Source organism: Neovison vison, chromosome X, assembly GCF_020171115.1.
Source record: "Neovison vison isolate M4711 chromosome X, ASM_NN_V1, whole genome shotgun sequence".
Classification (NCBI taxonomy): Eukaryota; Metazoa; Chordata; class Mammalia; order Carnivora; family Mustelidae; genus Neogale; species Neogale vison.
In genome coordinates, this window is record NC_058105.1 from 72801897 (window position 1) to 72814502 (window position 12606).

A 12606-nucleotide genomic window follows, 5' to 3' on the forward strand; every position below is an offset into this window, starting at 1 on the left:
GGGAGCTGAGAGGGGAAGGGGCTGACTCTGGAGACCGTGAAGCAAGCACTGGAAGTGAACACAAAACTCAGTAGCTTCTGGTAATTCCCAAAGCACAGGCTGGCCATTTACAATGCCCCCCCTCACAAGGAGGTGGTGAGGGAGCACATGTGCATGTGCACAGGGGACCATTAGGGAGGGGGGTCACACCGTCTCCAGCATCCCCCTCCCGCCACCAGCCACCACGAAGGCTGCCTGGCCCATTTTCTAAAGAGCTTCCCCAGGATGCAGGGGAGAGAGGAGAAGGGGGGGCAGCCACCCACACCACTGAGCAGAGGTGAGCTGAGGAGCATCCAGTCCTCTTGTCCCGCTGCCCTCAGCCACCACAGGCTGCCAGGTGCCTTGTTTGGGATGAAAGCTTTTAAAAACCCATGTGTATGGATGGTCATGCATTCATTTTTGTTCATTTCACTAATACTCACTGAGCCTGAAGCACGCAATGCGCCATGGACCCTGATCTTAAGGAGCTCTGGAGCTGGCGGGGGAGAAGATGCGTAATCAGGCAATTAGGAACCAGTGTGAGCGGGAGGTAAGCACTGGTTGCTATGGGAACACGAGGAGAGGCCACAGCTGCTGCTCCTCTCTGAAGAGTGGTGGCAGGCGAAATCAGAGGCATGAGGCAGGCAGACCTGCTTGCCAGGCCCAGGTCCACACTGCCCGGGCGTCTAGTCCGGGACAAAATCTTTTGGCACAATGCAACCTGTCACCTCACTGCCTCTCCAAAGAAATGAGAAAGGCGAGCATGATGATACAAAGGTCAAATGAGACCCTGCGTGTTTGTGCATGGCCCCTAGCTGATTGAGGCTACATGGTCGGTGCTAGGAATTTTTTTTCAAAACCTATCTGTTGGGTGAGTGTTTCCCAGGCTACCAGCCACCAGAGGTAGAGCTGTGAACACGATGGACAAGGCCCCTGCCCTCACAGAGGTTATAATAGTAATTTGAGAGGAGAGGCTGATTAAAAAAAAATGCAGCACAAGTAATTACTCTTGTGATGAGGACCATGATGATGCTGCCAGAGTGGTTCAGAGTAGGAGTACGCCAGGGGGGCTGGGAAGAAAGACTTCCTGGACAAAGTGACATTTCAACAAAGATCAGGAGGAATTAGTCAGCAAGGAGGTGGGGACGCTGCATTCCAAGTATAGTGAACAGCATGGGCGATGGTGCTGAAGCAACAGGGAGTCTGGCATGTTCCAGGCAAGGAGAGGAGGTCAGCGGAAACTGGGGTGGGAGGGCACAGAAGAGGTGGGAATGGGGGAAGCAGGGCGCCAATGAATCCGAGCCTCTGGGCTGTGGTGAGTTCTCACTGGATCCTAGGAGGACACCAACCCCCCCCTCTGCCCAAAGTGCCAGTGTTACCCTGACTCCCATAGCTGATCAACTTACCTGTCAGTACCTGAGGTGGGGTCAAGATCAAGGGGCTTGAAACTGGTAGAAGTTTCTGGAGTACAAAAGGGCCATCTCAGTGAGATGTTTAGGCCCCAGCTTATTTTGTGAGTGGGAGCACGGAGGCCCAGAGAGGAAGAAAAACTTGTTCAGGGTCCCCTGACCAGCAAAATTGTCAGGTCTGGAACCAGAGCCCGGTCTGAGAGGCCACCCAGGGCTTCAGGCCTCAGCCCAAGTCTGAAGTGAAGTGGTTTTTGTTTTTGCTTTTGTCTTTTTCGGGAGATGCCCTTGTCTCTCCCTCTCAGTGTAACCAGCAGGGTTTCCAGTCCTTTCTTGCCTTCTTGCACTTCCCCAAGTGTTCTTCTTTTTAAAAAGGCACATTTTCCATAACCTCAGCTCCTCATTTGCTTATCCTCCACCCTTCTGCTGTGAATGGGGTAGCCAGGGGCAGGGCTTAGATCCCAGGCTGGGCCCAGAGAAACTATTCCTGTGCCAGCCACACATACATCGTCTAGGCTTACCATGACTTCTGCCCTCACCAGTCCCCCCAGTCATGTTCCATGAGCAAAGCTCTCCCTGATGACATGGCCACACCATTTTCCTGCCTGGGCAGGCCCCACCATACACTCACTCATTGGCTTTCAGCCACCATCTAATACCATCTCTCCATTGCCGAGATGAGAACAGTGAGGCCCGGGTGGGGGATGGGGATCCACCCAGGGTCCCGCCTGAAGGATCGCTGTGCTATGTTCTGGCCTTGTGACTCTACCTATCCCTACCCCCTGCCCTGCCCTACAACCTCCCAGTATCTTCGGCTGGCTCCCTTCTGTCTCTGTTGATAGAAGCACAGACGCACCAAGGGTCAAAGGAAAATTCTGTGGAGAGAGGGTGGCCCAGCACTTCCTGAGCAGAGGCTGCAGGGGGAAGAACAAGGGGAACCTGTTCTCTGCCTCTCTGGCTTAGCTGGTGTCACATGCCATCTAGTCCGCTACTTGCTCCCTGCCACTCGGGGCCTGCCGTTCAGCCATGGATAAAGTGCGCTGCTCTAGGCCTCCATCAGGAAATGCCCCACTTGGTAGGCCTCCTCTTCAGTCAGGAACTGAGGCCACCACACTCTTCCTGCCTCAGGCCTCGAAGTAGCCAGCTTTGGAGCTGATGGTCCTGGCCTCAAATTCCAGCTCTACCACCTCTAGCTGAGTAGCCTTGGACAAATCCCTTACAATCTCTGAGACTCGGCTTTCCCATTGGAATGTACAAATTGCTACCTTGCCAGCTAACTATGAAGATTAAATGAGCGAGCGTATGTAAAGAGCCTGGCAGATGATAGGGGTTTGACAAGTGTCAGTCTCCTCCCCAATGCTCTGGGCTTGCCTCTCCAACCCCACTCCCAGCAATCTCTACCTGGTTTCTGCCAGAGATCCTCGGGGAGAGGCTGGCACCAGGTCTTGGCGAGAGCTTCTTGGCTCTGGAGAGAAGAGAAGAGAGCTGTATCCCACAATAGACAGTCCTAATCCCTGACACTCAGCAGGAGGCACACAATGTGAAGTTAAGCCAGGGGAGAGGATGAAGGGCAGGAGACATTGGAGGGATGGAGAAGGCGGCAAGTGGCTTTGTAGCCTGTGGGAAGTCAGGACAGCAAGGAAAGGGCCAGACGGCATGGGGGTCCATCCTGCCCGGCCAGGCAGTACCAGACAGGAGAGACAAAGGAGGAAGCTTCTGAGCTGCAGGCTGCTTGAACCTCTTCTGATGGTAGCTACTCTTAGGCGATCCTGGGGCCCAGCATCTCTGTGTCATCGGGACCCATCCAGGCTCTAACATGAGACTCAGCCTAGCCCCATCCAGCTTCAGACATCTGGTCCCCCACCCCACATTCCTGCTCTGTCCCCTTTACCTTGAGCCAGGGTCAGAGTTGATTGCCCTCATTGTCTGTCTCCACAGCCAAACCCCTGATGCCCATTCCAATCAGAGTTCCCTTTGGATCCATTATTCCCTAACACACAGTCGTCCCCAACCATCACTGGCTTCGACCTTACAACTATTCTTCACAAGGAATTCCTCTCTGTCTCCAAAGTCATCAGCATTAATTGCTACAAAGAGTACTTAACTTTGAGGCTCTGATGCATGTGGCTGAAACGTATCCACTGGCTCCCCTGTCCCCTCTTTCAGCCCAGAGCATGGCCGGAAAGATGCCAAGCAGGGGTCAGTCGAGTCTGGGGCCAGCAGTGGCCCTCCATCTCCAGCTCTGGTGATGACTGAGTCTGTGGCATGGATCAGAGCTAACACTGCAGCTGGGATCAAGGCTGAGTTTGTGACCAGGTTCAGGGCTCAGCCTGACCAGGGTTTGTAAGTTTCTTTCAGTCGTCAACAACAGAGTTCAACTCTCGCTAACATGGGCAGAAGATAAGACTGTATTTCAAAGATCCTGGGGTGGTCTTCAGAATTGGTTGATTCAAACATGACTCAGCTCCAGTCCTCTCAGTGTCTGTGTGTCTCCTTCTGACTTTCAGATCCCTAGGAGAAGAGTCTAGTTGACCCAACATGGGTCAGGAGTCTGTGCTCCAGGCTCAGTCAGGCTAGCCATGGTGTAGGGCCATGCATTGACTGTGGAAATGGGAAGGGCCCCAGCCTTGCGGGGAAAAGCAATCTGGCATCATCTACTAAAATTAAAAGGCTACACATCATTCGATGTGGCAGTTCTAGTTTTGGGACATTATTCCATGGAAATGAAGGCCCTGACACCTCAGGACCTAGAAGTACAAAGACATGTAGCACAGCAGTGTTCACAGTGTCAAAAAACGAAACAGAAACAAAACATAGAATCATAATCATCTATCAATCAGTTGATGGCTGGACAGATTATGGCAAATCCACAACATAAATACTAGGCAGCCACTGAAGATTAGTAATTCAAGCCCTACCAGTTGATTTCAGGGTGTATTACTTAGTAAGTACAGCAAGAAGGGCAAAAATCTATAGATAATCCTATTTTAACAAAAAAGGACAAGCAAATACCCATGAACACAGCACACATGTACATATATACACATAGCATACATCTACCTGTATATGATTATTCACATATAAAGAAAAATATGAAATAATGGATACTAGTTACTGAACTATGGTTATGGGGAGCAGTGATACAGTTAGAGGAGAGAGACAAGTTCGCAGAAGAAAAGGCTGTAATATTCTATAGGCATATATATATATATCTCTATACATATATGTATATATATATACATATAGCAGTGTATATTGTCCCCAGGTTTTCATTTGTGCTTTACTTTACTTAGAATTGTTTATCTATCTCTATAAGTTTTGCCTATCAGGAGATGTAATTAAGTCTTTTCTTTTTTTGCTCCTGCATGTTTTGTCAAATTTATAGAGGTCCTGTCTCCAGGATGTTAAAGAACTTTCTCTTGTTTATTTTAAGTACTTTTATAAATTCATAAATTTCATATTAAAGAAAACACCAATTAGGAGAAGATATTTGCAACTGTACAAATATAACCGACATCTGGTCTCTGGGATATAGAAAGAATTCCTAGAAATAAATAAATTGGTGCAATCACTTTGGAAAATGGATTGGCAATACCTGTTGAAGCTGAGATGCTCCAATCCATGTCCTGGCCCAAGTGAGCCCCACTTCCTAGCATTTCTGCCCTTGTGTAATCCCCTCTCCATGAGTGTGAGCTAGACCTACTAATTTATTTTTAATAAGTAAAATATGGTAAAAAGTGTTAGGATGTCTCTCCTGAAATCTACCTTGAAGAAACGTTAAAAGAAATTATTCAGAAAGAAAAAAAATGATATAGGTCAGCAACTTGTATCTACATTTAAAAACAATAGGGGATTTGAGTAAGAATAAATGAAAGTATAAATAAGATAAAAGCTTGCATTTTTCTTCTTCTTAACTGAACTAACAAATAACAGTAAGTTCAAAAAAATAATAGCAATGTAATGGATGATAATGGTTTATGGACAAGTGAAATGAATGAAAGCAAAGTTATAAGGGGCAGGAGGGAAGAATTGGAAATACTCTCTTAAAAGGTACCCACACTACCCATGACTACACCAATTGTCACTTTAATTGTGAATGGTCTAACTACACCAGTTTAAAAAGCAAGGGACAATCAGAATGGATTTAAAAAAAGAGACCCAAGTATATGTTGTTTACAAGAAACCCATTTTAAATATAAAGACACAGAGAGATGAAAAGTAAATGGATAGAGGAAGGTATACACACTAACATTAATAAAAAGAAAGCTGGAATAACTGTTAATTCCAAACAAAGCAGATTTCAGAACAAGAAACGTTATCAGGGATAAATCTGGATAAATAATAATAAATAATAAATATTAAATTTTTTATTATTTAATAAAAAATAATGACATATTGTCATATATGTCATAACGAATGTCATATATGTCAATAACAAATATGATATATATATAAATAATGACATAATGATAAATAATGACAAAAGGTATCAGTTCAGATCTGAGAATCTGAAGAAAATAAATTTGCTCAATCTGTATGAAAGGTACATGCAAAAGTGCATTTTATACTCTACTTTCCTGTGTATTTGAAATATTTTAATTTTTTGATGAAAAATGCATCCTTTCTTGAGTACAGAAAATGTATATAGATTAGGTTTACTAACTGTGTTATTCAGTCTCTCTATATCCTTATTTATTTTATAGTCTATTTGGTTCATTTATTCCATAATATGTGTGGTTAAGTCTCCCACTATAATTGAAAATTTTCTGATCTCTCTTTATATTTTAACATATTAGCCTCATATACTTTGAAATCACACTGCTTGCCATAGAAAGTTTACTGACTGTGTCTTCTTTCTCTGTGAATGAAATGAACTGTTTTGTTCTCTTTAATGTTTTTTACTTTGAGTCCTTGGATTTTTTTGATATTAACTTTGCTACATGTCTCTTACCTTCTCTTTTCTTTTCTTCTTTTTAAAATTCCTTCCTTCCCCTCCCTCCCTCCCTCCTTCGTTCCTTCCAGTATTTAAGTGGCATATTTTCCATTTCTATATGTGCTTTACATGAAACTCATATAAACAGTGTATAACCAGATTTCGAAAAAACAAAATACTTAAAATGAGAGTCTGCTTTTTATAGGTGTTAATCCATACTACATACTGATATATTTGGATTTATTCCTGCCCTTTTAAAAAAACACCCTTTCTTGTTGCTTCCCACTCCATTTCTGCCCTTTGATAGATGGATTTTTCTCTTTGTTCTACATATTATTTCTTTAGTGGTTTGACAGTTACATATATATCCTATTTCTATTATGTTGTGACCCCTGATATTTCTTGTTCTTCTATTATGCATTTTATTTCCAAGAACAAAACTTTGCTATTGTTACATTAGATGTAAATACTAAAAATACGTTGTAAAGTGCAATTTTAAAAAACCAGGAGTTCAGTAAAATTATACAAATCCAGAAGGTATAGTTATAATATTTTTAAGCTGCAATGCGATTACCAGATCCTGATCAGGTATTGCGCTTTATGACTGATGATTTCTTTTGGATGGAGAAGCTTGATTTTGTAATTAACAGCAAGAAATTCTACTGTAAACAATTCAATTGCTTCAATTATCAGGTTGAAAAAAATTACAGCCCTAGATATAATTTCACATTTTCCATACTTCTAGTAAAAGCCATAACATATAACATAGGGTACGATATATTATTATAATTACTTTAATATTGGAATTAATCAGAAAGAATTTTTAGATTTCATCTTCAAAAAAAAGGACAACAGAAGGGAGTTTGGCGAAATGTTTAACATTTGTTAAAGCTGGCTGTTGGTTACATTTTTTGCTGTCCTTTTCAGTATCCTTGACGATTTCATCATTTAAAATGAAATAATGCTTTGGGGCCCACCCTGATTTGTCGAGAGCAGCTGCCGCCCCCGCCACATCAAGGGGGCGGGCCCCACCGACGCCACAATCACTTCCTCCGCCGCAGTCGCCGCCCGCCCTGTTGCTGTCTGCCGGGGGAGGAGCTGGAGACCAGGAGCAGCGGCTCTGGCGGTCGTTCGGTCGTGGCGGTCGGAGGTCCAAGAGCTCTGCGCCTCTCGAAAGTGTGACGGTGTCCGGACTGGGTGAGTGAAGGCTGTTTCCTTCCTCAATTCCTCCAGACGGGGCGGTGGGACGGGGGACCTGGCATGGGGACAAGGATTCGGGGTCCTCTTGTGAACAGATTTTTCAGGCTCGCCCCTCGGGAAGGGGTGGGGCGGACGCAAGACCTAACTGCAGAGTGAGGCCTGTGTCCCACGACCTGTCTGGAGGCTCCCTCCTCCGTCTCCCAGCCCCTTCCGTGTGGCGTGGCCCCCACTTGAAGGGCTTTAATCCCTGTTTGAGAGGGGAGTGGTGGTCGGGGCCCTCTCCTCCTTCCTCCCTTCTTGGTCCCTTTGCGGAGCACTCCACGGCCTTTCTTCCCCCATTTTGCAGTTGTTTTGCTGAATAGTAAATTGCTAAGATTTTTAGGTAAATATATTATTGTTCCCAGGAAAATAATTGTCGGAAAAACAAATTATTCCCAGGGAGAAACTAGACCCTCGCACGCCTTTTCTTTTTTCCCCTTTCCCTGGCCATCTGTTTGGATTTGCCGTTTGAGCCCATAACGTTTCCCCATCCCTCATTATGACATTGCGGCCCCCTCCCCCTGCCGTGTCTCGCGTGTGTGGGCAGGGACCTACACATACACGCATGCATGCATGGCACGCACACACGCATGCGCGCACGTGCCCGCAGGCGTACATACGTACACACACACACACACCCCCCTTCCATTGCAGCCCCCTCCCTGCACCCCCCCCACTTAAGGTTCTGGAACATCCCCTTCCCCTTGCACACATGGATACACACACATACATACCCTCTTGCACACTGTCACACCCTCAGTGCCTTTCCCTGCTTCTCACGGCCTGCCCCATACACACCTCCAGAAGCAGCCCCCTCCTTCTTCGGCCTCTGTATGCTCTGGTGAGTGCACACGCACACAGTACACACAGACACCACTTCGGGGGCTGCCTTAGCTCCTGCCTGCCACATACACACATTAGGATATCCTTTGATTGCTGGCCCCCTTTCACATGCCACATACGTACGTATGCACCCTCACGCTCTCATTCACACAGCCCTCACAAATGCTCCCAGCCCTGCTCCCTGCCTGCTGCATCTGTGCACAGACAGCCTTCCTCTGCTGTTCCTGGCCGTGCATGCACTCACATTCACACTCACACTCACAGAAATCCTCGCTCAGGGACAACAACCCCTCCTCCCTGCTATAGCCCCCTTCACAAACACATATTTCCCTAATTGCTGACCCCGTTCCACCCAGTGGCCACCCACACATCCCTCTCCCGTGCTGTCCCTCTCGTGGATGCATTTGCTTGCACTGACATGTCTCTATTGTTGCCTCCCATTTCACTGAACATGCACGTGCAGACCATAGGCCGCCCCTGGCCAGTGCCACCAAACCTTTTCTTGCCTGCCACAGACACGTACAAAGGCGTCCTTGCGCCGAGTTGCAGCAGCTGCACATACGACCACGCACGCACACTCTCTGTCATGCTTGCACACACCCCTCTCCTCTGAAGTCACCCCACCTGCACCTGTCGTTCTCCTGCCCGCATCCAGAACAAGTCTCATCCTGTCTGACGCTAATGCCTCTCCCCAATACACCTGTCCCCTCCCCCTACAAACACAGGCCTCTCTTCACAGCATGATGGCTGGTTCTGCCCCCACTTCCACCTGCCCCTCTCCTCCTGACAGGCACCTCAGCACTCACGAACATGTGGTGATCTATATTTTCCACCCTATTCCAATTTGCATTTCTCCTGTCTGTCTGCAGGGCTCAGAAAAGACACAGACACCCCATAAAATAACCGCACCAGTCTTTCCTCTTCCACGTTGGCATAATTCCACAGTGCTTCACCCACCTTCCCAGGGTCCAGTCACTGCCCCTGCCCCCAATCTTCTGTCAGATTCTCCCGTAAGTCTGGCTTTCCTATCAACCCAGTTTTGTAATCATTTTGCCAACATTAAAAATGTGTTCCAGGTCTACACCTGACAGTCACTGGAATGCTACTTCAGGCCTTAGAAGAAAGTGAAACTAATTGTAAAGGCCCCTTATTCTTTCTGTTACCTGCCTGCTGAAGTGGAAATAGATCTCCCTGCTCTCTTATTCCGAACTGAGTTGGCGCTCCCATCTCCAAAGCTTGTGCAGGGAGCAGGAGCCTTTCCACTCAAGGCCCAGCTGTATTGGAAACCCTGCTAAGGCAGAGCCATGGGTCAGGAATCTAGCAAGCCTGTGTGGCCCAAGCCAGCAGGAGGGTATCAGTCCAATACAGGCAGGAGGTATGGAAGAAGGCATGCTTATGTCAGTTTCAGGCCATCCACGAGCCAGCAGGAAAGGATTTCCAGCCAGAGAAAGACGACCTCGGAAGTCCCAATGCACAGATCAGCCCCCAGTCAAACCACCAAGAGGAGCCGGTCGCCATTTTCCATCACTCGTCGTAGTTGGGAAGACAGTGAGAGCTCTGGAGCCAGCCTGAATGTTGATAATGAGGACTACTCCAGGTACCCACCAAGAGAGTACAGGGCCTCGGGTAGCAGAAGAGGAATGGCTTATGGACATGTTGACTCTTTCGGGGCAGATGATAGTGAGGAGGAGGGGGCTGGGCCTGTTGAGCGAGTGCCAGTGAGAGGGAAAACTGGCAAGTTTAAAGATGATAAGCCGTATGACCCAGAGAAAGGGGCCAGGTCCTTGGCTGGGGTGCCCCCACAGTTCTCTAGCTTTAAGCGTGATGTGAGAGAGGAGCTTGACAAGTTAGATCCAGTCCCTGCGGCCAGACGCTCTGCTAGCAGAGCCGAGTTCCTGCAGCAAAGTAGCATGGCCTCTCAGACATCTGCTGAAGGCAAGGTGGCAACCACCGGCGACAGCCTGGAGAGGCAGAGGCGGGAGCAGAGTTTACCTGCACGTCCCAGCAGGGCTCCTGTGAGTATTTGTGGTGGGGGGGAAGACCCCCCAAAGAGTGCAGAGGAGCCGGTGGTGAGGCCCAAAATCAGAAATCTGGCCAGCCCCAACTGCGTGAAACCAAAAATATTTTTTGATACTGATGATGATGATGATATGCCACATAGTACTTCCAGGTGGAGGGATACGGCCAACACGGCTGAAGGCCGCTCGGACGGCCTGGCAAGAAGAGCCAGAGGCGAGAGTTCAAGCGGCTACTCTGAGCCGAAGTACCCCGAAGACAAGAGGGAGGCCAGGAAGGACCAAGTGAAGCCAGAGAAGGTGCCAAGACGCCGACGAACCATGGCCGACCCCGACTTCTGGACGTACAGCGATGACTACTACAAGTACTGCGACGAAGACTCCGACAGCGACAAAGAGTGGACTGCTGCTCTGCGTCGCAAGTATCGCGGACGGGAGCAAAATCTGTCATCCAGCGGGGAAAGCTGGGAAACTCTGCCGGGGAAGGAAGAGCACGAGGCTGAGCAGGTCAGGGGGAACACCCGCGCTGGGGCCAGCTCTGGTGCCGGGGCCAGTGGTGGTAGTGGTGGTGGCACTGGCGGTGGTGGTGGCGGCGGCAGCGGCGGCGGCGGTGGTGGCACTGGCGGTGGCGGCAGTGGCAGCGGCGGTGGCAATGGCCAACTTGAAGAAATCCAAGGAGCATGTCTTCGAGAGGAGGAGCAGGTGTCCCCGAGAGGAGGCGAAGTTCCTTGGCTCCAGTACAATGAAAATGAGAGTAGCAGTGAGGGGGATAATGAATCAGGTCAGGAGTTCCTGCAGCCCGGGGTGTTCATGCTGGATGGAAACAACAACCTTGAAGATGACTCCAGCGTGAGCGAAGACCTCGAAGTGGATTGGAGCCTCTTTGATGGGTTCGCAGACGGCTTGGGGGTGGCCGAAGCCATCTCCTACGTGGATCCTCAGTTTCTCACCTACATGGCACTTGAAGAACGCTTGGCCCAAGCGATGGAAACCGCCCTTGCGCACTTGGAGTCTCTCGCTGTGGATGTGGAGGTGGCCAATCCGCCGGCCAGCAAGGAGAGCATCGACACTCTCCCCGAGATCCTGGTCACTGAGGATCACAGTGCAGTGGGGCAGGAAATGTGTTGCCCCATCTGTTGTAGTGAATATGTGAAGGGGGAGGTGGCAACCGAGTTGCCTTGCCACCACTATTTCCACAAGCCGTGCGTGTCCATCTGGCTTCAGAAGTCGGGCACCTGCCCCGTGTGCCGCTGCATGTTCCCTCCCCCACTCTAAGACCAGGGCTCTTTACTCCTGGTCAGATGATTGTCCCCATCTGAAACCCGCAATACCGCCGGAGCCCTCTCGAAATTAACAATTGCAATGAAAGCCGTGATTAATCTGCACCTGTTGATTCCTTGTGATTATTTCCAATGTGAAAACGGTTGTGTGCGATTGCATTAAAAATCACACTGTCTATCTTAGAGGTTAGGAAAGGAAGACTAAACTTTCTAAACGCTACTTGAGATTGCAGTAAAAACATACATTTTCTAACCAGAAAGTTGAGATAAGTTGCATTTGTTTTCTTTGGTAGACTATGTTGCTGTTAACCGTAACGTCAAGTTTATCTGTTAACTATGTCCAGAAGGCATCATCATTTCTGTTGCATGTTATGGGTTAATGTTCCTGTAATTGCAGTGCCGTAAAAGCTTATTAAAGTTCTCCTTTTGGTTTTACATGGTACAGTGGAATTGTTTGGTTTTGTCTAAAATGGTGGTACTAAGTGACTTTATAATTGATCCCTTGCACCTGCATCAAAAATAGGGTTTCGTGGGTTGTTGTTTGTTTGTTTTCTGGCATTCCCAGTAGAAAAACTTGAGTGTCACTGGAAATGCTGACCCCAACAAGAGCAAGAAATTAAGGGTGACAATTTCTATAAGTAGGAATACAGTGTATGATTGTCAAACTACTCTAGGGGCAAAGGTCACATAGACAGTACCCTGTCAGTCTGTGGGAAGGAAAGAGACAATGAGAAAGTGTGTGGGAAAATAAAGAACAATGGTAGAAACATATCCAAAATGAGTATGAGTTAGGAGGAGAAGGAATTAAAAAATCCCCTTTTAGGAAATAGAAACGCTCAGAACAGGGCACCAGGCTGGTTCAGTTGGTAGAG

General features: G+C 47.9%; 1 protein-coding gene across 3 annotated transcripts; it reads left to right on the forward strand.

Moving 5' to 3' along the window:
* The first annotated feature begins 7438 nt into the window (after window positions 1-7438).
* Window positions 7439-12176, forward strand: PJA1 (praja ring finger ubiquitin ligase 1). Of its 3 annotated transcripts, XM_044235064.1 has the most exons (3): window positions 7439-7554; window positions 9516-10036; window positions 10601-12176. In XM_044235064.1, exons 2-3 carry the CDS (start codon window positions 9744-9746, stop codon window positions 11727-11729), a joined length of 1422 nt encoding a protein of 473 aa, XP_044090999.1. In that variant the 5' UTR covers window positions 7439-7554; window positions 9516-9743; the 3' UTR covers window positions 11730-12176. The 3 variants fall into 3 exon arrangements, with proteins under 3 accessions (XP_044090999.1, XP_044090997.1, XP_044090998.1); XM_044235062.1 differs by having other exon boundaries at window positions 9516-12176; XM_044235063.1 differs by having other exon boundaries at window positions 9842-12176.
* The last annotated feature ends 430 nt before the right edge of the window (window positions 12177-12606 follow it).